General features: G+C 33.8%; 3 protein-coding genes across 3 annotated transcripts; 1 reads left to right on the top strand and 2 right to left on the bottom strand.

The window, feature by feature from the left end:
* Positions 1-7,456: 7,456 nt before the first annotated feature.
* On the bottom strand, positions 7,457-18,897 carry LOC130656016 (peptidyl-prolyl cis-trans isomerase E-like). The gene is made up of 9 exons (XM_057458854.1): positions 18,742-18,897; positions 17,804-18,159; positions 17,602-17,731; positions 9,598-9,677; positions 9,146-9,188; positions 8,730-8,792; positions 8,440-8,515; positions 8,011-8,077; positions 7,457-7,760 (listed from the first exon to the last, which is right to left on the bottom strand). Exons 1-9 carry the CDS (start codon positions 18,767-18,769, stop codon positions 7,692-7,694), a joined length of 912 nt encoding a protein of 303 aa, XP_057314837.1. The 5' UTR covers positions 18,770-18,897; the 3' UTR covers positions 7,457-7,691.
* LOC130656014 (uncharacterized) lies at positions 9,748-14,264 on the top strand. The gene is made up of 5 exons (XM_057458852.1): positions 9,748-12,465; positions 12,539-12,700; positions 12,873-13,058; positions 13,255-13,390; positions 13,492-14,264. Exons 1-5 carry the CDS (start codon positions 10,576-10,578, stop codon positions 13,785-13,787), a joined length of 2,670 nt encoding a protein of 889 aa, XP_057314835.1. The 5' UTR covers positions 9,748-10,575; the 3' UTR covers positions 13,788-14,264.
* On the bottom strand, positions 12,539-17,065 carry LOC130656015 (uncharacterized). The gene is made up of 3 exons (XM_057458853.1): positions 16,465-17,065; positions 16,166-16,264; positions 12,539-16,057 (listed from the first exon to the last, which is right to left on the bottom strand). The coding sequence occupies exons 1-3, from the start codon at positions 16,784-16,786 to the stop codon at positions 14,997-14,999; spliced, it is 1,482 nt and encodes a 493-aa protein (XP_057314836.1). The 5' UTR covers positions 16,787-17,065; the 3' UTR covers positions 12,539-14,996.
* Positions 18,898-24,590: the final 5,693 nt, after the last annotated feature.

The following is a 24,590-nucleotide window of genomic DNA, read 5'->3' as shown; positions in this document are numbered from 1 at the left end:
TTATTTAGCGCCCCAAAAGAAAAAAGAAAAAAAAGAAAAGTAGTTAAAGAAATTCGATATTATGCGTTGATTTAACGTCATATACAACAATATCTATATGCTGCAGCTTTAGATTTTTCTCCACAAGTTTTGTTTCTAAAATCTGCGGTTCTGTTTTTTTTTTACAACGGGCTGTGCATGTTCCAGGCACTACAAGTCCATCTTCCAATTTTCTGTGACCAGTTGATCCGTTTGACGTCCCAGAAGAGAAGCGGTGCATGGAAAACGTAGAACTTCTGTTAGATGAAGATGATGATGAAACAGATGAAGTTAACATCTTATTTAAATCTTATATAAAACTAATTTAAAAAATAGTTACTGTGTTTGAAATTCTATTATTCATTTAACCTTTCCTCCAACAAGGATATTTTCCTGAAAAACTTAAAATTGCAAGAGTTCTAACAGGCGAAATGACTAATGTATCTAATTATAGACCAATATCAGTTCTTCCATGTTTCTCAAAAATACTAGAACGCATAATGTACAATAGATTTTACTCTTTTTTAACTGCTAATAATATTTTATACGACAATCAATTTGACTTTCAAGCAGGTCATTCTACTGATCATGCAATAGACTTGTTTATGAAATATCAAAAGCGTTTGACGAAAACAAGTACATGCTAGGAATTTTTATAGATTCAAGCAAAGCATTTGACACCGTAGGTCACAAAATTCTACTAGAAAAACTCAAAAACTATGGTATCAACCACTCCAACATTCGGTGGTTTGAAAGTTATTTATCCAATAAAAAACAGTACATTTCCTTTGACGGGGGAAGTACAAATTACAAACAATCACCTGTGGAGTTCCACAAGGTTCGATGTTAGGACCACTCTTATTCCTTATATATGTAAATGCTTTAAGCAAACCTTCGAATGTTTTACATTCAATTTTATTTGCAGATGATACAAATCTGTTTTATGCACATAAATATATACAAATCTGTTTTATGCACATAAAGATAAAAAATCGTTATTTCGCACAGTGAACTCTCTAAGCTGGCAGAATGTTTTAAGGCAAACAGACTGTCCCTAAATATTTTTAAACCAAAGTACACATTTTTTCAGGCAAAATAAAAAAGATGACATGCCAATGAAGTTTCCTGATTTATCTATTAATAATATAAGTATAAAAAGAGCACAATCCATGAAATTTTTAGGAGTTATTCTTGATGAAAATCTTACTTGGAGAGAACATATAAGTATTTTAGAAGAAAAAATCGCAAAGAATATTGGCATCATTTTAAGGCAAAATTTATACTAGATCAGGGTTGTTTAAAAAACATCTATTCTTCTTTCATTCACTGCTATTTAATTATGCAAATATCTTATCTTTGGCGCGTATAAATTATGGCGCTTTTTCGCGCAAAATTCTAAAAATGCGCCAAAATTTATACCATTATTACGCACAAATGATATGTGCGCCAAAATCACCATCATCATCGATAAGGGTCTTTAACAACAACCTTACACAGATTTTCCAAGGCAGTGACGTAGATGAGTTGCCAAGAGCGATGTTTACACAGACCAAAAAGCATGTAGAGCACCCTCCCCCCCCCTCCATCACAGAGCGGTTTTGCTATAGGTAGAATCCTACACTGGGATGTTGGTAAACTGCTGCTGCTTACTCAGAGATTTTAAGACATACGGCTGCATCGAATAGCGAAACTGTAAGAGTTTGAATATCGTTACATCTGGCGTTACATCGAACATCGCTATCAATCAAATATCTCGGTTTAAAAAGAACAACTCAGAGATCGCAGTGAACGTACTGTACATCGCCAAAAAGAGAACAACATTTTGCGTAGACCTGATTACAATTCCTCACGCGATAAGAAAGCAAACCTAGTGTTCATCACGGATGGTAACAAGATACACTACGCAAGCATCAAAGGCCTCTCTAGACCGCTGCGTAGGGGCGAAATTAACAGGGGCGGCGCCACAATTTTCAAAGTGGGTGGGAGGCTTAGGCATAGTGGGAGATTTTGAGATTTTAGTGACAACCAACGAGCGAAGCGAGTTGCCGAAACAGCTGGGGTCTAGGGGAGCTGTAAGCCTCCTGGTGGGGTCCTGGAGCGAAAGCCCTAGAAGCCAACGCATTTTTAGAGTCCTAAAACACGTAAAACGGCTATACCTTAGTCTTTAGAAAAACTTTGTTTTCTCCACTTTCAACTGCGGCATATTGGTATGCGTCACTGCATAAAAAATTGCATTATTTAGTGAGATAGCCTGCAGGTTCTCTGGTTGGGTAACATCAATTTTTATGCAGTGATAGAGACACATTGCTAGAAAATAAAACATTATTACTTAGCAAAAAAACTAAAGCCACCCCCCCCCCCCCCCCTAGTGGCGCCGCCCCTGATTAAGTATGTTGATGACTTGTTTAAGCTTGGTTTCCAATAATCTAAATTTTGTTGTTGTACAACAGTCACCATTACAAGTTTTTTGGAAATACATTGTTTAGGGATGACAATTTGCTTTTTTGTGTGTTTGCTAAGTAAAGGCTAATTAGTGTGTACAACAAAAATGAAACAAAAAATGTTGTACAACAAATGTTGTAGAGAAACTTTGTTATTAAGAACTGCTAAACGCCTTGCTACAAAAATACATTAAATGTAGATATTCAAGGAAAATCTGTCCAACACACAACTTCGTATACGTACTTGGGTGATCATCTAGCCCTTGGAGGAAAGAATACGGATTCCGTATTCTGAATACGGATTCCGTATTCTTTCCTCCAAGTCTAGCCTCGACACTCCCTTTAAACGACAACTTTGAAAAATGTGACAACACTCAGTGAAATAGTAAATAGTAGTTGGCGAAACCAATGTCTTTACATAAGGTCTCTCCATTGCTATATAACCATTAACATCTACCTTTCTCGGTATCCTAAAACTTCTGTGTGTCTTGTGTAGTGCGTGTCGACGTTTTCCTGAGACTCTTCATAAGGATGCTGAATGTCCTTATGAAGTCCTCCTCTTCAACTTTATTACGTAGCGTTGGTTTTGCTTACCGTGTATCGTACAAAGCCATCTCTCCTTCTCAAAGCCATGGCAGACACCTTTTACACATTTCTTTATGAATGTTTTACCATTTTAAATAAACAGTCATACTATGTGCGCATCTTGTTTGAAATTTTTCGCGGATACTTAATTTCGCGAAAATTAATACCTTTAAGGTAATGCAGCACTTAGAAACATATCATTCAGCACTGCTTATTGTTCTACGAGCCTCCAGACACCTCTTATAGTCGAATGTAATGGATTTTTTAACGACGCATTTCTTCACACTCTTCTTACATCATTTAGCCTTCTCATCCTCAGTTTGTAGGCATAACGTTTTACCCGAATCAGTTTTGTTTCTATTCATCGGAAAAATATTTGGGTCTTGTCCTTATACAGTTGTTCTTACTAAAAAAGCCCGCAGTCCTGTCGCATTTCCAAACTAAAAATTTACTAATCCTTCATTAACACCAGGCCCTTTTTAAGTAGCAAAAGTGGTTTACATCTTTCCTACGATTGGCGTTGGTGTCAAATCTTTTCTCCACATCGTCAGCTATATCCTTGTGAAAGTCTTCCGTGCAGATAAAGTAGACGAAGCTATCTGTGTCAGCGTAGCAAAGCTGCCATATTTTGAAATTTGTAGTACGTGATCAGTTCCGAAAGATCTTAGATTACCTGCCCTGGATACACAGGCTTCAGCATCTTGGTTTTCGTGTTGCCCATCTCTACGACCATGAGACTTGTTAAAACAAAGTTAAGCGTCGCCACCAGCTTAAGGTACTTTTTTTAGAGATGACTGTGTAAACAACTATAAGCTACATTCGACGCATTTTTACACAGCTCCAGGACTAGCAAGAAAGCTCATCGAAAAAACGTAAAACGACTATATGAAAATAAGCTTCACGAGAATGGAAAAATTCCCCGTAGGAGCTCGAGTCAGGCCTCTAGCGTGGATTTTATCGAATGTTGCGTAAAAATTCTTTCCGAGAGAGATTTCAAGAAAGGAACTTTAAGTCGTAGCTAAGGTTGAGTGAGTCCAAAACCTGCTTTAATGGCATACTGAGAAACTTACTTAAAATACTTTAAAGAAAGAAACTTTCGCTGGAAAAGAGTTTCGCGGTTCTTCAGCGATAATTTTGCAATTCGCGGGAAAAACTTTCGTGGACGAGCAATTTGGAAATTTTTTACGGGAAAAACTTTAGCGGACCAATAATGAAGTATTAAAAAAGCAATATAAAACAAAGGATATGACTGTTGTAATTATTTTATCACAAAAAAAATTCTATATAATATTCCTAGTCTATGATTATAATGCCTTCGCAATCTTCGGAGTTGGTAGATGAGTCAGATGATTTACTGTTATTGAGTGATTTTTTTGTGGTTTTCAGTTCGAAAAATAAACCTTGCTAATTCAAAGATTTACGGTATACGAATACTTTGTTTCTTTTTAATTAAAAACATTCTTTGTTTATTTTGTTTTATAGCGCTAGTTGCACGTGTTACCCGACAAGACACTGGTTTGGGTAATGTTGATTTCTCTGTTCTTGATTCTGGCTCCATCGCCGTCCAAAGGATTGAAATATACAAAAGGAGTGACGAAGAACGGTACATTATTGGAAAGTATGCCTCCGTTAACGGTTCTGCCGCTACCGTGAAAAAATTCAAAACTCGTTTTCCAAAATTGAATAAGAGCACCGCTCGCACGTTTCGAAAAAGAGTCGAAGACGATTTGAAAAAAGCAACATCTAACAAAACCCAAGTAAGTCATTGTCAAGATACACAACAAAAACAGGGCGACCACTTATACTAGACCACTTATACTTGACACAATGGTGCAAAAGTATATTCTTGCAGCAAGTAATAGAGGAGCTGTTTTTTCAAGGACTAGTGCTACTTCTGCAGCAAAAGCTCTTTTAGCGAAGTACCCGAATGTTGTGGGCGATATCGATATAGATAACTCTGCCTGGGCCAAAAGTTTATTTATACGAATGGGTTATACACAAAGGAAGAGCACTTCAGCCAAAGTTGAAATTCCAGAAATGGCACGAAGAGAAATTGAGTATCAGTTTCATTATGATATCGTATTAAAGGTTGAGAGGTTTAAGATTCCCAATTCGCTGATCATCAATTTGGATCAAACGCCATCAGAAATAATTCCAGGGAGAAAGTTTACCATGGCGGCAGCTCAAATGTAACAATAGCTGGTTGCAACGACAAAAGAACCATAACAGCCACGTTTGCAGTTACTTTGTCTGGTGAATATCTCCCGATGCAGCTGATTCATGGAGGGAAAACGCAACAGAGCCTCCCACGGTACAAATTCCCTGCATGTTTTTCGCTAAGCGTCCACGAAAAACATTCCTCCAACACCCAGGAGTCATTGAAGTTCCTCAACGATATAATTATTCCCTACATCGAGTCCAAGCGCTTGCCCCATGATATGGCAGCTGATCAACGAGCTTTAGTTATCATGGACATCTTCACTGGTCAGGTGATGATTGACGTCCTGAAACTGCTCAGTAAAAACCATATTCTCCTCACCAACTTCCACTGAAACATGACCAAATATTACCCGCCCTTAGACCTTACTGTGAATGCATTCGCCAAACAGTACATGTCCAATAAGTTCGACTGGTACACAAAAAAAAGTAAGTGAAGAATGAACATTACGTTTCGGTTTTCTCTGCTGAAGCCATTACACGCCAAGTAGGTCACCAATTTTTACAACCACACGACTTCCAGCACAGCGAAAAATGTTATTGAAAGCGGATGGTTGTCTGCGGGTATAACGGATGCTATCTGTTTAGGTCTTAGTCAGCTTCCTTCAATCGATCCATTCGATGACTTAGCGCCTATAGTAGAAACGAATCTTCTAGGTGCTGATGATTTCACTGCAATCTGTAACCTTACGCCTGAAACAAAAAACGATCGGCTACTCTCGTGAAGAAGATTCTGACGACGATTACGTTTACTGGCAACCAAAAGAAGAAGAAAATAGAAACATTTTTAGTGTTTTCGACGAGTTAGACGAAGAAACATAAACACTTCGTCATATTTATTGATTATTGACATTATCTTTTGAACTAAAAAGAGCAAGAACAGATCTAAGAGTTATTTGTTTTTATTTGTTACATATACCATTCCAAAATTTCATCAGTTTGAATGGAAATTATTTTCTCGTTGACAAAAATTACAAAAATTATAGTTCTGCTTCTTTATCACCTTTTTTATAGTTTCTAAGTTTTTTGCTTTTACTGAGTAGTTAAATACATATAACATAAAAAGCCTTCACTGAGAACTAAATTTACAAAAACATTTGCGTGAAAAACACTTTCGCGGACAACACGTTTTAGAAAATTTCGCGGGAAAAACACTCTCGTGGAAAGGCCCCCAAAACCGCGAAACTTTCTTTCAGCGAAAGTTTCTTTATTTAAAGTAATCGTGATATGGATTTGTTTCTCCCCCCTTTCTTTAATAGTATATTCAATTTTCTGCTTTGATTCAACAAGATATTAAACTTATCCGTCAATTAGGCGCGGCGCGATAACCTATTGTTTTGTTGAGTAGGCGGCCACATTTTACTTTTTTTTCCATGAAAAATTGTATATTTTATTCAGTTGAAAATGATTGATGTATTACAATCAAACATGTTCTGCAAATTAAAAAATGTTGTTTTTACTTTATGTTTTCACGTTCGACAAAGTCGGGTCCTCATAACATACTTATCCTCTTGTATCCAACTGCTCTTTTTTAATTTTCTATAGTTTGGGGGATGGTTTTAATGAGAACATCAAGCTCGTTCTCAGAGCTTCTTTTTCGCTTACTGATACGAGGCTAGCACGAAGCGCCAACACGCAAGTCCGAGCGTAAGACTTCAAAGAACACGTCTGTTCAAATACTATCATGAAAGGTAGGGCGGAGAATGGACTGTTTTTTGTACTGTTAATATAGTATTTGCAATATATAGATATTTTTATGCCTAATACTTCGGAACTTAACTTTTTTCCTCTGCAACGCCTTATGACCTTTTTTCAATAAGTAGCGTTTGATTGAATCTTATCATTAGATATGTTTATGCATTTATTCAGTCTCGTCCCCAGAGAAAGGAGCCACTTACAGAATATTTTGCAGAATAACAATTTTACCAGTGAAGATTGGCCTGACTATTTCGAATAAAGTGATGATCAGAACTACTTTATACTGATTTTTATACTGAAAGTAGCACAAAATGTGACCTAATTTTAACAGCTTTGTCTTTAGATTCGTAGTGCAAAAAACCTACGTGAAAATACCAGTGAATGAGCTTAATCCATTATGACCAGAATGATATATAAACCAAATTAAATCTGTAACCAAGAGACTTCTTTAATTTTATTTTACCAGGCGAAAAAAAAAATTAAAAATGAAGTCATAATCTCGTTTCGGTATTTATTAAAAACAGATTAAAAAATGTTTCGTATAGAAATCTTCAATGCACATATTTTTTTGTCTGTCTTTTTTTTAACAACATCTATTTTTCTCCACCCATTTCAACCAGAGGGTGCTCATAAAAGGACCAATACACTGTTATTTTGGTAACACGATGGCGGGGGCTCACAGTTGTCATAAAAACAAATCGTTTGCAGCTTCTTGCCATGTGTCTATCATTTTCACTTCAATTCACCACAATCTTCAATAACTACTCTTTTCTTCGTTTTACCAGAGTCGGAACCAACTCCCTGTAAAAACAAAAGTAATAACCATCTTTTAGTAATTTGGGGGCATCTCTAGCCTCATTTCAGACAGAAATCAAAACAAAAGAAGCAGATTTTGATTGGTCCGCAGGGTAATGCATCCTAAAGGTGTCGACAGGACGTCGATAAAAACATAAAGTTAGGAGAAATTAGCTATTCCATCTTTTGAGCAAGCAGTTCAGAGAAAAACGGTGAATTGACATGTGCCCTCATTGTAAAACATTAATGTTCCTACCTCCATTTTTCGCACAAATTCCATGCCTTGGACAACCTTACCAAAGACAACATGCTTTCCATCCAACCTATAAAAAAGGTTACCTGAATTTGAAATTTTGATTTTGCAATTAGGATAGGAATTCTTCAATTGTTTCATTTTCGACAGTAAAGTGGAAAATCAAGTTCTTAAATTTGCGGGAAAGAAATTTTGGTAGCTTATTTTTGCGATCGATGAACTTTTCTTACCGATTTACTTACACAAATATAACTTTGAGAAACTTTAATTTTGCAAATAGGGTACCAATTCTCAAATATAAGTTCCGTGATTCTTATTTTGAAGTCATTAAAAACTTTTGATGGTGAATAATTTCGTAATACAAACTGCTCCCTTCCCTAATGTGAACACAAGAAACAGCGAAATACAGCATATCTCTAAATATACACTTACCAGTCAGTTTTTTCTGTACAAATAAAAAACTGTGAACCATTGCTGTTTGGTCCGGAATTCGCCATGGAGAGAATGCCTAAAAAATTAAACAAGGAAAATGACAACCCAAAAATAATCCTAAGCCGAGAATTTATTATTAGCGAAAAATTTGGTTTCACCTGGGAGGTTTTTTTTGTGATAGTTCTATATTAATCAATTATTACGCGGTCCAGTAGTACACCATGATACAAAAGTTACATGTCTTTCTTTTTTCTTCTTTTATGTATCTACGATTACAATAAAACACATACCTGGTCCAGTGTGGGTCAGTACAAAATTCTCATCTTCAAATTTTTTACCATATATTGATTTTCCTTCAAAAAAAAGGTACAAAAATTAATGGTCGAACGTGACGCAAACATTGATGAAAGTTTGAGACGTTTTGACGTAGTCTTAACGACACGGGATTTCCCCTAAGTGTAAAGTGAAAACAGGGAAGATTTGATAATCATATTTTATAATTCGAAGAAGTTGGTTTGCCACTATAGAGTTTGATTTCTACTTTAACAAATGTTTTGTCTAGAAAGGTTAATAATAACTGTCATTCAGGTTAATAATAACTGATTTCATTTGTTTCTCTCCGTAATCTACCTGTTTCGCAAAATACAAATGTTTAGCGTAATTTTCATGTCAAAAGCGGTTCCGAAATACTAGCATGACGCCCTACCTCCAGTACCATCGTGTTTGGTGAAATCTCCACCTTGACACATCTGTTGTGACGAACGTTAAGAAAACAAATAGCGAATAAGAAATACTTTCTCCACATCTTTTATCTCTTGAGCAATTTACAAATGAGGGCCAACACCATTTCGTATTAGTGCACAGTAAGTACGCGAAGAATTTTTTTACATTACACAAAAAAACTGTTTACAGCATTTTAAGCATCACGACATTCACTTCTTAACTTCAAACATCGATTAGATATTCAGAGTACGTTATTCAAATAATGAATCACCCCTCATTATAGAGATTTACCACACATACACCTTTTACACTGCATAGCAAGAGCCTACAGAGACACAGGTACGCTCTAGCTGTTGGCGCAAAACTCATACTGACTGCATGTATTTTAAAAAAGAAGAATGTCAACTAGCAAACAAAATAATGTAGAAAGGATACAAATCCCGGTATGATTCTGTGGAAAGTACTTTTACGCAAACCAAATCCCTTTTCATGCGTGCACAAACAACGGAAATTCTCTATAACAATAAAATGAGAACGTTTGGGACAGAAACCAGACCATATTAAAATCAAATTAAGATTCAATATTGCCAAGGAGGTTTAAAAAGAAGGAGAGAGAACTCGCGGCGTCCCTTTAAATTTTCTATTCAATTTTTTATTGTTTCGGCGCCCCTTTGAACTGATCCGTGTCTCTGATTTGGCTCAATATTTACCTACCGACTCTGAAACGAGTGTTTTAACGAGAAAAGATAAATCTTAAAAATCACACTTACAGCAATGCGGAAGAGCAGGAAAACATGTAGTTTAGTTAAACTACAAGATTCAATGAGGGTGAAGTTTGTTTTTCCACTTCCATAAGGACGCGGAAGGAGTAAAGTGCCTTCAAAGTGCGAAAAGCTGCCTTGGGAGATCGTAAAGTTTTACAACTTATAAACTATTTCGTATGTCCCCTCCTGGGAAAATGTTAGTTAAAGGGTTGATTAACGTTTTTGTGCAGGTCTCGTCAGGAGGGGTTATTTATAAAATTGTTTTTTTTACTCTCGAAGTAGACGAATTCTCGGTAGGGTGTCGCAGCACGTCGCAGCACTCGGTGATGTTTTCCATTGTCATGGAACAAAAGAAAATAATTATTAGTTCTAATTATGTATATTTAGGTAAAAGTTTTAAGCAACTTTTTTTCTTTTTTCCCCAGTGGGAGTAGATTTTCTGTTTATGTATATTCTTTCTTTCTCTCACACCAGCTGTATGTTTTGAATATATATTGAATTGAGTTTATAATTGTTTTTTTATTAGGTGTTACATAACCAGCTGGCAAGTGGTTCACATTTTTTTTTAATTCCCTTGACACCTTTGTGGGTTTTTTATGAAGTTTTTTTGAAAAATAAAGTATTCATATTTGAATTTTGCTGTGTCAACATGTCTGCTTCACATTCAGAGTATATTCAAAAGCTATGTAGATTGTGTGGGAAGAAAATTGTGAAAAGTAAACATTACGTTAATTTTAAATCTTGTGATATTTACAGTGAAGTGTTTCAATCTATATATGGAATAAATTGTGAACAAGAAGATCCTTGTGTATTTCCTAAATTTACTTGTAATGGATGTAGAAGAAAATTAGATGAGATGAAAACGTCAAAAAAAATAATTGGTACTGCTGCATCATTTTACCCTCATGTGGATGAAAATTGTGTGTGCATGAATTATGCTGTAAACAGAAAAGACAGCTTAAAAATACTGGAATTAGATGTGAGTATGAAGAAAGTTGGTTTTAGTATATGTGATAAATCGGATAACTATAAACGTGTCTATACCCTTTGTCAAAATGAAAAAGAATTAAACCATTTGCTTACAATACGTATAGACAACAGCAATGGTTGGGATTTCTCCATATATGGGAAACCTATGGAGAAAGAAACAATACAACTAACAAAAACTCTGCCATGTGTTTTGAAAAATGATGATATTTCAACTTTCTCGTCATTCTGGAAGTCAGTCAGTGTTTGCACGGGGTTACAAGGTTATGAAGATGTAATCAAGTCGAGATGTAATTTCGAACAGCCATTCATGAATCAGAGTGGAACATTTCCAGTAGCTTTTGTTGAAGACGATAAAATGGTCAGATTTGATGAAGACAATTTTAAAACAATACGCCATACCAACTGTCATTTTTTAGCTGAAAAACCTTCATCTGTATGTAGTATGTGCAATTCTTTTAAACCAACAGTTAAAAAAGTTAGAAGTAGACGGAAAAGTGATGATTCTGTGCTTGATTCCTCACATACAAACATTCGATATCTTTCCAGAGAAGAACTAGAGGAAAGATATCGCAATACTCAGGGAGAAAAACAGAGAGCAATAAAGAAAGTTGCCCAATTATCATCTTGGGTAAGAAAAATTACTGAGAAAGAATGCATCCATGTTGATGATGAGCAACACGAATTTATAAAAAATATTGTTTGCAATGAGGAAACATGTCCTGAAATACCCGAAGGCAGTCCCCAGTGGTTGTTATGGGAGCAACAAAAAGAAATGGCTTCCAAAAGTTCACCTAATGGCATGAGATGGCACCCACTAATTATTAGGTGGTGCCTCAGTTTATACCACCATTCACCAGCAGCATATAAACATTTGCGAAATCCGAATTTGAATTTTTTAAAACTCCCACATATTGACACACTTAAAAAATACATAAACTTCACTGATCCAATGTGTGGATTCAATCCAGATGTCATTGAAAGATTAATAGTGGATAGTAAAATTGCAACTCTGGATGATCACCAAAAAAACGTTTCGCTTATTTATGATGAGATGAAAATAAAAGCTGACTTGGTGTTCAGACAGTCAACTGGACAATTGGTTGGTTTCACTGATATGGGGGATATTAACGATGAGTTAGTTGAATTTCAAAAACGTGCTGAGGGATCATCAGAGAATGATCGTCACTTTGCTTCCTATGTGATAGTGTTTATGGTTCGAGGAATTGTTTCATCTCTGGTGTATCCTTTTGGATATTTCGCATCATTGGGATTTACCTCTGATCAGCTCTATCCATGTGTATGGGAGGCAACATATGTATTGGAGGCAATTGGTTTTTATGTTCGAGCATTTATTTCAGATGGTGCTTCTCCCAATAGGAAGTTTTACAAAATTATGGTGACACCTGATATTGGTAACACATATTGGACCAACAACTTATTATCATTGGACAGAAAGATCTTTTTTATATCCGATGTCCCTCATCTCATTAAAACAACGAGAAACTGTTTCGAGAACTCTCATGGAAACAATAATACACGCAATCTTTTTGTAAGTGTTTTTTGTTTGTTTGTTTCAATTTTAAAGTATATCTGTATACATATATCAATTTTCTATTTATTAGCTCGATCACATGGATATCAGCTGGAACCATCTTGTCAATGTTTATGAATGGGATCTGAATTTACATGGAGCAGCACCTGGATTAAGGAAACTTTATAAACTAAAAGAGGATCACATAAAGTTAACTCCAAGGTTGAGGATGCAAGTTAAGTTGGCTACCCAAGTGAGATATTTTTCTTTTCTTTTTTTATTATTTATTTGTCTGCTTGTTTGTATTAGTGTTTTCTGAGTGATAGTGGATTCACAGTTTGATTATTTTGTGGGAGTTGCAAATAATGATATACTTCTGATAATGTGTTTATCATTGCTCATGTAAATTATGATTTTGCATTTAGGTTTTGAGTAAAACAACTGCTGATGCACTTGAGGTTCAGGGGCTGCATTATACGAAAAGTACAATAAAGTTTGTGCGTATGTTTGACCAAGTTTTTGATTGCTTGAATGTATCTTCAATTAATCAAGATCGTGGCGGAAAAATAGCTCTTGCAGCATATAGAGATGTTAACGATTGGCGTTTTGAGGTTAGTAGTATCATTCGAAATACATTCAATTATTTTGTAACGGAATTCAGAAACACAACATTTTTCCCTCAAAAAGCTCAAGTTCATTTTGCATATTTGTAAACCAGTCCTAAAGAACTTGATCTCCATGTAAAAGGGTGTGCAAATATTTCCATTTTCATTTTTCATTTTTTTCACATCAACATGTAAAATTCAGTTTTTAGAGAAAGAATTCCTCGAACATTACCTGGGAAGGTGGGAAGAACAAGCCAATGACACACCTAATTTATCCCAAGATGAAAAAAATAAATTGTTATTGAGCAAACAGACGATAAATGGTTGGAAAATAACAGGTAAAAAATCTACATTTTTCTGCAATTGTGGTTCCAGGCAATGTTTCATGGACAAACGGTGTTGTTCTATAAATGTATATTTTTTTTATCTTTGTCCATAGTGAAATCATTCGTGGAACTGACCAAATTACTTCTCCAGAGTCCAAATGTCAAGATGATTTTGAGCGAGAAATTCTCACAAGATCCATTGGAGGAACATTTCGCTCGTCAAAGACGAAGTGGTGGTACATGTGACAACCCAACACTTTATCAATTTGGCCAACAAGAACTTTCTTTGCTTGTTATGAAATCTGAGTTGATCAGAGATCTACGTGGAAACACTCGACGTGGTAATCAAAATCAGATTCACCTAGACGTAAATGATATGAGGAAACTTCCACAGAAAAGAAAGAGATAGTTATTTATATATTGATACTTTTGGAAACATGATTGTTTGACTATTTTATTTATATTTTTTCTGAGTATGTCAGACATTTTTTCCATTACGCTTTTTCAACATAGAAGTTGTTTTGTTATTAGTGCCTTGTCTTTTGAGTCACATCTTTTGCAAATATTTTTAGTGGAGTACGATTTTGACTTTGATTTGAAACATTTTTTTGAAAACATCAAATCTTAGAAAATAATTGAGATTAAAAAAATTTAGGATTGCTACTTTATTATTGCTATGTAATTTTTATTTATGTCATCGGGAAATTACAACTATTACGGAATTTCTTTTATCTTCATTTCGAATGGATCCGCCATACGTGAATAAATATTACAGTTTTGTTTTGCTTTTTTACATACTCACTTCGCGATATGTAGAACAACCCTGGGGACAAGTTTCATTATATTCCCAACAAGAATTCATGCGAAGGAGTGTCGAAATTAATATTCGCTATTCGGGACTATGTTGATTTAAAAAAAGAACGTGACAAAGGCCTCTTGGTGTAAGGGTGTATACAAACCACAATAAAACATACCCGATACCCGTGTGAGATGTAAAACTTGTTTGCAAAGAGAGTTCGATACCCTTGTGAGATATAAAACTTGTTTGCAAAAAATTTAATCAAATGGAATAATCAAAAAGTGAGTTGATTTCATCAGGCCACAGTCAGGCATAGAGCATCCGATGCGGCAATCCTAGGTCCGAGGTTGCGGTCAGCTTTAAGTAGCGATTCTCGCGTAAGAATATTTGCGTCGGTAATTATGCACGCGCAACTTATTTTTCAGGGTCCCTCCAGCTGATAAAAAGCATGTTGTTTCATACCATCTTGATTAGCCTATCCATCGACCATTTCTCCGCGTTTTTATGATCTATTAAATTTCTAGCAAAGCGCGCAGAGTTTTGATCTCGCAGCATTATTCAGTTTAACGCTTGCCAATGTGCATAACTGAACAAAGAAGTAGCACAAAAAAAAGAAATGAGAGTGAAGTTCACAAATCTTGGCAAAAATTTAGATTTAAAATAAACAGCTTCAGCGAGATTGAATCCTTACTCAATCCGAAAAAAACCCTTAAAATAGTACAAACATAATAAGGGTATGATTATTTTACTAAGAAACACATATACATGGAAAAGATATATAGAAATTAAAACAAGTTATAGGTAAAAATGTTATGACAATTAGTTAAGTTTTTTTCTCATTGCTGGTTCACCTTTTTTAGATAAGACTACAGTCAACTTCTCTTTTTTCTCCGATGCTAGAGAAGCAAGTTTGCGTCGAACTACTTGTATATATGCAGTGACATATGCTTTTGCTCTGATGTCACACCATTTTTTAATGATCTGAGCTTTGAGAATTTTCGATAACTTCTCATTTCCAAGATACCGTGAAAGTATGACCCAGGCTTGATCAATTAAAGAGTCCTTCATAAGTTCATTTTCGAAAAGTTCCCGTATATCTTCTCCTTTATATTTTTTCAACATGTTCAAATTTAAAACTTTTCTAATAACGTTTTCAATTCTTCTGCAAAAAATAAACATGTCATCATTGACTTTTATCAGGTATCCTCTGCTGACTTGGTCCACCCAAGATCTTGTATAATCCAGAAAACTATATACCTGCAGTTTATCATCACCTGAAACTTTCAATGAGTTCAGAAACTGCAATGCAGCCACAGCAACAACTTTGTTTTTCGAATCTGCTAATCTTTGGTATTTTTTACGTAGCGAGAAAATTATGTATCCTGAAACATAATACAGAACAGTTTGTTCCTCAGTTGTGAGTTTCAAGTCAAGACTTTTTTCGACATGTCGATTTTTGTTTTCATGAGCTACTAGTATTTTTATTAACTCCATAACAAATTTCTGCAACAACATAGAGAATTCTTGACTGTCAATGCAGTATCCTTTAGGTAATACATGTTTCCAATGTTGTCTGAATTTATCGTCTTGTGCAAGTTCATGCACTTTTCTCCAAAGAGATTCTTTTCCTGAACCAGTCAGTAGGTTAGATTTTTGCAATTCTTTAAATATGCGACACACTACATTTTCAGAAATAATGTCCAAAACATCACTCCCAGCATTCAAAATTGAGTTGGCTAATTCTTTGACACGATTTCCAGGTGTTTTGAATCCTTTCACAACAATGTTATTGATTGGGTCTTTTGAAATTTTAACCATAGCATCACGAACAAAATTCATTTTTTCTTGCTGCAGCTCATGATCGGTGATGGATAAAGATTCTAAAAGGGTGCAAAAAAAAAGGTTTATACCACCAGTTCACAATATTTTGCTCTATATATAGCAAAAAAAATTCCTTATGTTCTCAGAGTTCATGAATGAATACTTACGATTCGATTTTGATTTAACTTGTTTTGTGGAAATTGTTGTAGTTGATTTATTTTTTGAGTCATCAAGAGTTTTTCTTGCCACTGTTGTTGTTTCTGGATCTATTATTGGAATACAGAGTTGACATCAGAACACAGTTGTGATAACAAAACAAGACAACAACAACAAAAAGCATATCAAATGATGATAATACAATAGCTTTTCTATGAAATCTACATGCAGAGTCAAAAAACAAAACATTATAGCTAGCTAGCTAATGGTGTTTTAAAGAAAACATGACTTTATTAAACTGAAGCATTACCTGTTGGCTTTTTACATATCAGAGTATGTTTCTTGTAGTAAGCTTCTTTAAAATACTGTTTTTTGCACTTGCTGCACACAAACTTCACATTTTTGGTACTGTTGTTATCAACCACCATGTCCACATCTTCTTCATCAACGAATACTATTTGAGGAATACCCAAATATCCAGCATCTACTTCATTTTCTTCTTCCAACAGATCTTCCACAAACGATACTTCCACCTCACAACTTTCGTAAACAGTAAAATCTGACAACATTTCTTCCGTCACAAAAAAGTCATCATCCAATTCTATTATATTTTTAACGTCTTCGCCTGCCATTTCGCTTCTTGCTTGTTTATGATATGTAAAAACGACAAATTTATCAACTAACAAGCATTTACCGCTGAGAGAAAAATAGCCGCGGGCTCATAATTTATGCAAATAGTAACAAAAGACAACGGCTAATTTATTAATTTAAGCGCGAGATTTCAAATTTTGATTGACAGAATTCGATGTAAGAACAATAGAGAAAAGTAAACATGAGACACGGATGATTTCAATAGAAATAAAAGAGTTCTCTCTCCTTCTTTTTAAACCTCCTTGATATTGCACGAGGAAGTTTATCTACACTTCAACACCTGTTGCATAAGTAAAAAATAACTTTCATGAAGGAATTTTTCCTAGGCATTGCAAAAATAAAATTCCAGTTGACAATTCAAGTATTTCGCCAAAAAACATATTGCCACATTGTTGTTTTCACAGGATAGTCGGGTAGTATATACACAGGTTTGGAAATTTCGGGAAAATTCTGAAGTTAAATATACACGCAAAGTTCTGATAGTCCGCCAAATCAAATTCACGCGAAAATCTTTTTTTACTTTCTTTCGATTTTGATTTTATTAGGAGCCATCGACGTGATTTGCAGAGGTTTACGTTGTTAATTTGTGTCAAATATTTTTTCAACACGATCACCAATTTGTAAACATAAAACCACGTAAAAATTCACTAAAGGTTGAAGAGGACAGCATTTTAAATTGATAAATTTGTGCCTATAATTCAATTATCGCCTGTATGGAACAGGCGATAATTAAATTATAGGCACAAATTTATCAATTTAAAATGCTGTCCTCTTCAACCAGGTTAAACCCACATACCTGCAGTCATTGGTACAACATCAGCACGCAATTCCACAACAATCCTGCCAGTGTATTGATCATTCATACTAACATCAATATAACATTTTGGATTCTTTCTCCTCTTCTTAGCAGCTGGTTCACCAGATGTCTAAACACGTAAAACTTTAACGTTTACAAAAATGACTAATTTAAAATTAACTAAAATTATGTGAGAGTTTACCTCATCAGTTGTTTCTCCTTTTTCTTTTTCATCACCTTTCTCTGTGGTCCCATTTTTCTCAGCACCCACAGCATGTTCTTGTAGCCACTCATCACTATTCCATACAGCGCGCGAATATCCTTCCTTATTCTTCATAGGTTTCGCAATATTTACACGTATCGTTCTACCGTACAACTCGCTCTCATTCATGTTGTCCATTGCTGCAGCTGCATCTTCAGCTAATTCAAATTCGATGAAAGCAAATCCACGATGTTTTGATGTTTCGTAATCAATAGGTATTTGAATGTCAAGAATGTCACCAAATGGAATAAACGCAGCTTGAATAATCTTATCATCAACTTCCTCAGCAAGTCCTCCTATGAGAAAACTCTACTAGTAAATGGTATATGAAGATATAGCTAAGTAAAAATTATAAAGCCTCCAGTCCTGTGAATCCAAGTAATGCTGATTTAAAATCAAAACTATGAGTACAGCTCTCTTATAAAATACAGAAGAAAATAACAAATATATATGTTTCTCTCCAATGGCTCAGAAAAACTCTCTTCTTCCTATTAACAAGACGCCTTAACAACGATCTGTATATTGTAACTATAGGAAGCACAGTACATAAATGTTCCCTGTATTTATATATTCAAAACATAATCACACTACTCCCACTGGTGAAAATCAAAAAATAATAATGAGAATCAAAAAACACGAGTATATAAATCACAAGACTTAAGAAATTCAACTAACTATAAGAGGATGTATGAAGAGAGAATAGTGTATACAAGATTATGTCTGCATTAAAGTCATAAAGATAAAGGGAAATATAAAATGCCAGCTTTAAAGAATCCTAAATTAGCTTTACAGACCTTAATTTCGTTGTAGCTCAGCAAATTTGCTAGGTTTAGGGCAAGTAAGCTTGAACGCCCTTTTAATAGAAAACAAAAACTTACCAATATACAAGATCTTTTTGCTGCTCATAATTTGATATTACTTTCGGAACGTTTATTATTTAAATTTCTGTTTCATACTTGCTAATATTTCCAGCAACCGTAAAACATAAACTATACTTAGAAAATTTGAAGCAAAGTTATATAATACATAAATAATACATCAAGAAATATTAAGCAACATTGCAAAATGTGAGAAAAGAAAAGCTACAGTGATAAACATTGATTGTAATATCTAAAAGACCAAAACAAACGAGGGCATACATTTTATGCTATTGATTAAAATTTTTTGCATTTCGTGTGGAATAGATCCTGTGGTTGTTTAAAGAAACTGCAAACTTTTATGAATAGATAAGTTACAGGTTAGACGCATCAGTTGGTTTCAGTTATATCTTCATTAACACAATTTTTTTTACGGTAATCATACATCTTGTTAAATATTGAAGTCTTCTCTCATATACATTTATATACATATACAGATTTGACAGTGGTGTTGATATTGTTATTTGCTAACAAGTCAAATTTAAAGGTTGTTTTACCACGCTAAGTCTGGATGTTGTAATTATAATATACATGCTACATAAAAAGATGTGTTGCAAAAATGTTTTTCAAAACCAGCAATTTTCCCCTAAAAAACGAGTTAATAAATTTGAGAAAAGACAAGCACTTTGATGAATCGTGAGCTTTTTCTAAATCCTCTACTCAACCTATAAAAGTCACTATTATAAAAAAAGATATTAAATGGTGAGCTTTCGCTTTTTGTAAGATGCTTTTGAAAAACATGAATATAAAAAAAACAGTATAAATATAAAATATACCATAAATAAAAAATTGCAACTATCTGGAACAAAACATTTAAAGGTTGTATAAACTTCACATTATAAGACTTTTTTTTATTTGTAACAAAAGCAAAAAACTTCCTTGAAAAAGATAAGTTAAATTTGGCTGAAAAACTAATCAGGCATTAAGCAACTGGTCAGGCTGAAAATGTAAAACTTTAAGCAGCTTAATCTTAATAAAGTTACAAGTAACCTCCATTAAAGCACAAAATATCATGCGTAAAGCTAAAACCAACTTAAATAAATATTTTGCCCTTAGTTGGAAAAAAACTTTTGCCATCAGCTTAAAATGAAAAATGTTGTTTGCAAAAAAAATGTGTACATGTAAAACTGAATTAACAATACATTTCGATGGATATCTTTTCAAAGAAACAATAACACAAGAACATTAGCTTGCTGATTATTTACTTTTAAAATAATGCTAATAAGCTAATAAAAGCTGTTTAATAAGATTCTGTGGGATATTTGCATGCTGAACCTCCTCTTCTGAAAACGTTTTCCATATGTACTGCTTTGTAATATTTGTTAGCGTGAATCCGCTAGGTATTAGCGAAAACACCTGAAAAAAGATAACTCTGTTTTCAAAAGTTTCTTGCACAAACAGTTTACTACCATCTCTAGACGGATACATCAATAAATGTGGTTTTCGATTTAATGTTAATTCCATTTCTAAAATGCTAGTCACCTTTAGTGTCAGTAAATCAATGATAATTATGAAACTGCTTGCATTTTTCCCATCATCCTTGATGTATAATAAAAATACCTGTTGCGTACTCGCGCAGTAACATGATCGTTCAAACAAAAATTTAGTTGCTTCTGGATAAAAAGAATTTAAACAGATTGCTTTACAAAAGACAAGTTCTTTGGACTTGGTAAACACATATATTGAACATTTAGAGGAACCTGCTGAAAGCCAAAGAATATTTGCATTTCCAGGAATTATTAGTGTTTTGCTTCCCATTAAATCGAGCAATGTGTCTGGAGAAACTATGATTGGCCTTACCGACTGTTTCTCCTCCAAGAAGTCACAACACAAGGTAGGCATGCCATTTAACCTCTGCCAGGTTGCAAGCATTTTACTAGACAATGAGATTATTTTATTTTCTGACGACATATCATAAGTCCTTGTAACAACTTTCTCAAAAGTAAAATTTAACATCAACATCTGATCTCTGAATATTATATAGAACACCTGGTAGGTTAAGTATACTTTGAAATTTTCTGATGGTATCATCATTTTGTAATGTTTTATTTTTTTATTGGCTAAGTGAAAAAGATCTAAGTATTTTTCAGAATTGTAAGTAATTAAAACAAGAGAGTTTGTATCAGTAACAGCATCATTTTCCTCCTTAATTTTGGCAACATCTACCTCAAGATTATTTCCACGTCGAACACACACTTCCTTTCTAACGTCATCTGGTGATGACAGCAATATCACGTGATGCATGTTTGCAAAGCCTTCCTCTTCTGACGACTCAATCATCATCTTTTTAAAGCCATGGAATTTTCCACCATCTCGTAACAAATTAACAACGGCAAGGTCCTTAATGGTTGCATACTTACGAACAAGTTGATGACATGTGACACACTTTCCCAGCGAAACATGATCTGGTTTAAGAACAGGAATGCTATCTTCATTTGCAATGTTCAATCTTGATTTAATATCATAGCTCATAGTGCTGCTAATTTATATAGTTAACTAGTATAGAAAAAAATTCTTTAAAAATAAAAAATCATTTCCAGACAAAGGGAATCATCATTCCTTAACGTCGTTGTAAAACCTTTGGATTAAATTATATCCTTGTTGTCTTACTTTTACAAACATTTTGCTACAAATCCAAAAACAGTAAAGTTTTAGTTATTTAACACATATGAATGTCAGCTTACAATTACACCAAAACACACATAATTCTAAATAAATTGTAAATTTGTGTGCGAAAATATCAGAATCACTTAAAAAAGTTAATAACTGAGGTTAACACTTAAAAAAGACAAGTTTACCTATCCTTGTGCTTCAATTTGGATACAAAACTGGAAATAAGTACATCAGTGCGAAAAAGGGACCAATTAAAAAAGCCATTATGCTTAATCAACGTTATATAAACATTGTATAAATCACAAATAAAGCTTACCATTCTATGATAAAAAGGAAAACAAGTCTTTACATAAAATACCCATCTCTTTATAGAAAAACTACTACAATAAACATACCAAAAAACACATCCTTGAAAGAATACTTAAAAAAGCTAGTAAATATGAAATGTAAAAGCACTTTGACTAATTAGTTGTTTGCAGCGAAAAGTCATTCTTCTTTGATTCGTTCACGTTTCAACGTTGTTTATAAATGAAAAGATGTCTGCAGATATTTAAAGCACTAAAAAAAATGTGATTAGTATGTAGACAAAAAAGTTTGACAGCCAAACTACAGGTTTGGGGAATTTTTCGTCACTTTACAAACAGCAAAAACAATTTTTATTTTTAAATCGTGCCTGAAGGAGAGTGAGTTGATATACTAGGCTCCTACAGTCACATTAAAGTAGTTTTTAACCTCACTATCAAGCACATGATTTACTTGAAGTTATAAGCGAACCTTTTTTACATTTTTAGTTGGACGGAATAAATTGCCTATTTCGCCTAAATGTTATGAAATTGAAAACAAGCCGTTTTATAAAAAAAAAAGCATTACAAATTTTAAAAACTTTTTGTAAGAGGATTTCTTCGTAGATTTAAAAAACTAGTACCTGAGCAAACAAACAAAGCCAGCAGGCATAAATTTTCCACTTTTATGATATCTGGAACCCATGGCAAGTAATAAAACAATGCTTGCAACTGAAAAAAGCATGCAATTATCATGATAAAAGAAAACATCTTTAGCAAGAAATAAAACAATAATAAAATATTCATCACAACTGAGAAAACAAAGAATACAAACAAAAAAGTAACAATTCCAAAAGAACACCTTAAAGATCATCTTAGTGTGATTTAAAGAAGATGGTAGCTTCCACTTATTACCATTAAAACTAAATGTTTAATTTCATTAAATCACATTTTATACAACAACCTGACTCTTATTCTCACTGTATTCTTGGACTCAAACTAAAGGGAATGACAGAAAATTTCTAAATAATCTTTGACAAGGCCTTTCCAATGTACCATTCTTATGGAACTGTCATCTGACTATATTGCTTTATCAAACTCAACCATGTCTACAATCTTTTGAATTACTGTAATACATCAAATAACCATCCCCTCACCTTCTAACACTCTGTAGAATAAATATCCCCAATAATTAAACACCTTTTTAATTTTTTTTTAAATAAATATTCCCCTGATGTAATAGACGTTCCCTCCAATAAATCCACCTCGCCACCCTCGCCAAATGAAATATCCAGTGCTTGATGCCAAAGCACTAAATTTTATGTTAAACCAGTTCTAGCTTATAATTATTTAGAAAGAAGAATAAAAATTACATTTATCCATTCTATATTTTATATAAACAGGATTTTACAGGAAGATTTTTGTGCAACACCATAACTGAAGGGCTGGTGTGCTTTCAGAGGCGCAGGATTGGTCACTATTTGATAAAGTTTGGGCTTTTGCATGTATTAATTAATTTTTTGTGTACATGTGCAGTGTAGCGTAAATCAAATTTGTTTAATATGGGTTGGGAGATGGTCAAAGTTATTATCTCTGCTAGGGCAAACCAAAATTTGGCAAGGGGGATAGAATTTAAAATTTTGATAAAATCAGTGCAAAGAATTGTTTGTAAGAGGTAAGGTGTGTGCGCCAGTGCAATAGCACACCTTACAAAAAAGATATTGGCCACAAAATATATACATACTTAATACCACCCATATATTTTTGGGGTCTTTTGATGTCTGTGTTGCCCCATAGGCCAATATGAGACTGAAAATAACTCCAGATGCCAAAGATGGTATGCTACCTAAACATAGAAATTAAATAACTATGAAAAAGTTGTTTACAAATTGATTCGCTAATTTGCTCCAAAAAGATATGTAATCAGGGTTAATGCAGAAATCTAAATTAGGGGCTGGTAAATCTTAAAAGATATTTTCCTATATATATAGTCTTTCACAATTTTTTGAAAAGGGTTATGTACCATATTTTAGAGTAAATATAGTTTGCTTCTGTAATAAATCGGAAAATTGAGGATAATTTTCAATTCATTTAATGGCTACTGAGAACACAGGATTACACTCTAATAATCCTCCTATTCACTCTACACACAGACTATTTCAACAAACTTTTAAACATAGTTCTTAGTAAAAATTCTAAATTAAAGGGACTACGTAACGGTTGAATAAGCTAAATCCCGAAAAATTTGCATAGAATAGCATGTAATAAATGGACCATTTAAAAGGCCAAGGTTCAAAAAATTATACACACTTTAGAACCCTTATAGACTTGTAGACAATCTATTTATAAATAATTAATTTTTTACAATGAATTTGCTAGTTTTTTAAGTTTATTTTCTGAGAAAAAAAAATTTTCTTTTGGTATCCTTTTTGTGGTCAAATAACCTACTGTCTGTAAAATATATTAAATAAGTTATTCGGAGAATCTTTCGCGAGCCCAAAAATTTGCAAAATTTTTGAACTTATTTTTTATGTTCTTATAAGAAAAAGTGGCCTATATTTCTTTTTGAAAGTTTCGCAAGATAAGGCTTTGCAAAAAAGGCCAAAAACGCGAAATCACGAAATTTTCTCTCATGAAAGTTTGTCCGAATAAAGTATCAATCGAAAGTTCGTTTTGACGAGGGAGCTGTATTTGTTAAAAGATGCTATGTTACTAGCTATAAGAAGGTACTTATTACTTCTAAAAAGATTTTAAAGGGGAACTCCAGTAAAAATCACTTTTTTCTTTTTTGTTTTATATGTACTTAGAAAAGCATAAGAAGTCAAAAAAAACTTACTTCACTTGTTTTCCTTATTTAAAACTGTTGTACTAGTCTTTGCATATTCAATTTTTTTCTCTTAAAAAAACAGACAGGCA

This window comes from Hydractinia symbiolongicarpus, chromosome 8, assembly GCF_029227915.1.
Source record: "Hydractinia symbiolongicarpus strain clone_291-10 chromosome 8, HSymV2.1, whole genome shotgun sequence".
In the NCBI taxonomy this organism is placed as follows: domain Eukaryota; kingdom Metazoa; phylum Cnidaria; class Hydrozoa; order Anthoathecata; family Hydractiniidae; genus Hydractinia; species Hydractinia symbiolongicarpus.
This window is presented reverse-complemented; position numbering and strand designations above follow the sequence as displayed.